This window comes from Habropoda laboriosa, unplaced genomic scaffold (assembly GCF_001263275.1).
Source record: "Habropoda laboriosa isolate 0110345459 unplaced genomic scaffold, ASM126327v1 scaffold578, whole genome shotgun sequence".
Lineage (NCBI taxonomy): Eukaryota > Metazoa > Arthropoda > Insecta > Hymenoptera > Apidae > Habropoda > Habropoda laboriosa.
Window position 1 is genome coordinate 1,132,231 of NW_017100941.1, and position 508 is coordinate 1,132,738.

The 508-nt window shown below is 24.6% G+C and overlaps 1 protein-coding gene across 1 annotated transcript in view; it reads right to left on the reverse strand.

Moving 5' to 3' along the window:
- LOC108577561 (TELO2-interacting protein 1 homolog) overlaps positions 1-280 on the reverse strand; it is a gene marked incomplete at its 3' end in the record, with an annotated part of 4,306 nt that extends 4,026 nt beyond the window's left edge. Inside the window, 2 exon segments of the mRNA XM_017940742.1 lie at positions 3-88; positions 91-280. Coding sequence (XP_017796231.1) covers positions 3-88; positions 91-280 — 276 coding nt within the window.
- Between the last annotated feature and the right edge of the window lie 228 nt (positions 281-508).

The following is a 508-nucleotide window of genomic DNA, read 5'->3' on the forward strand; positions in this document are numbered from 1 at the left end:
TATAAAACAATATATATATATTTAATTAATTGTATAATAGCGTTTATTTTTATTTTATAAGTGGTATAAGGCATAGAGTAATTTACCTTAATGTTTCATTTGGCAAATGAGTAACAAATGGAAATAAAATATATTCCAACAAATCTTGAATGACTTTGTTTGAAATCCTTGTCAAAGCATTAGCAACATTACGAGCAGTGTCAATATTTGGATTTTTCATTAAAGAATCACAAAATGGTTTTAATAGAGTAAACGCTTCTTGTATTTGGAGACGTTCCATTTTTATTTAATAGAGAATACAATCATAAAAATTCTACTCTCAACTTCATTGACGCACCGTATATTTAAATCGTGGAACCATATGATGAAAATTCACATGTCCATTGATACAAATTTAACTAGACAAGGTGTCCAAAAACAATTATCGTTAGATACTAATAATTTGAAAATTATTTATCATTAATTTTAAATCCACATCATTCTTAATATAAAAAAAGATTTAATAAAA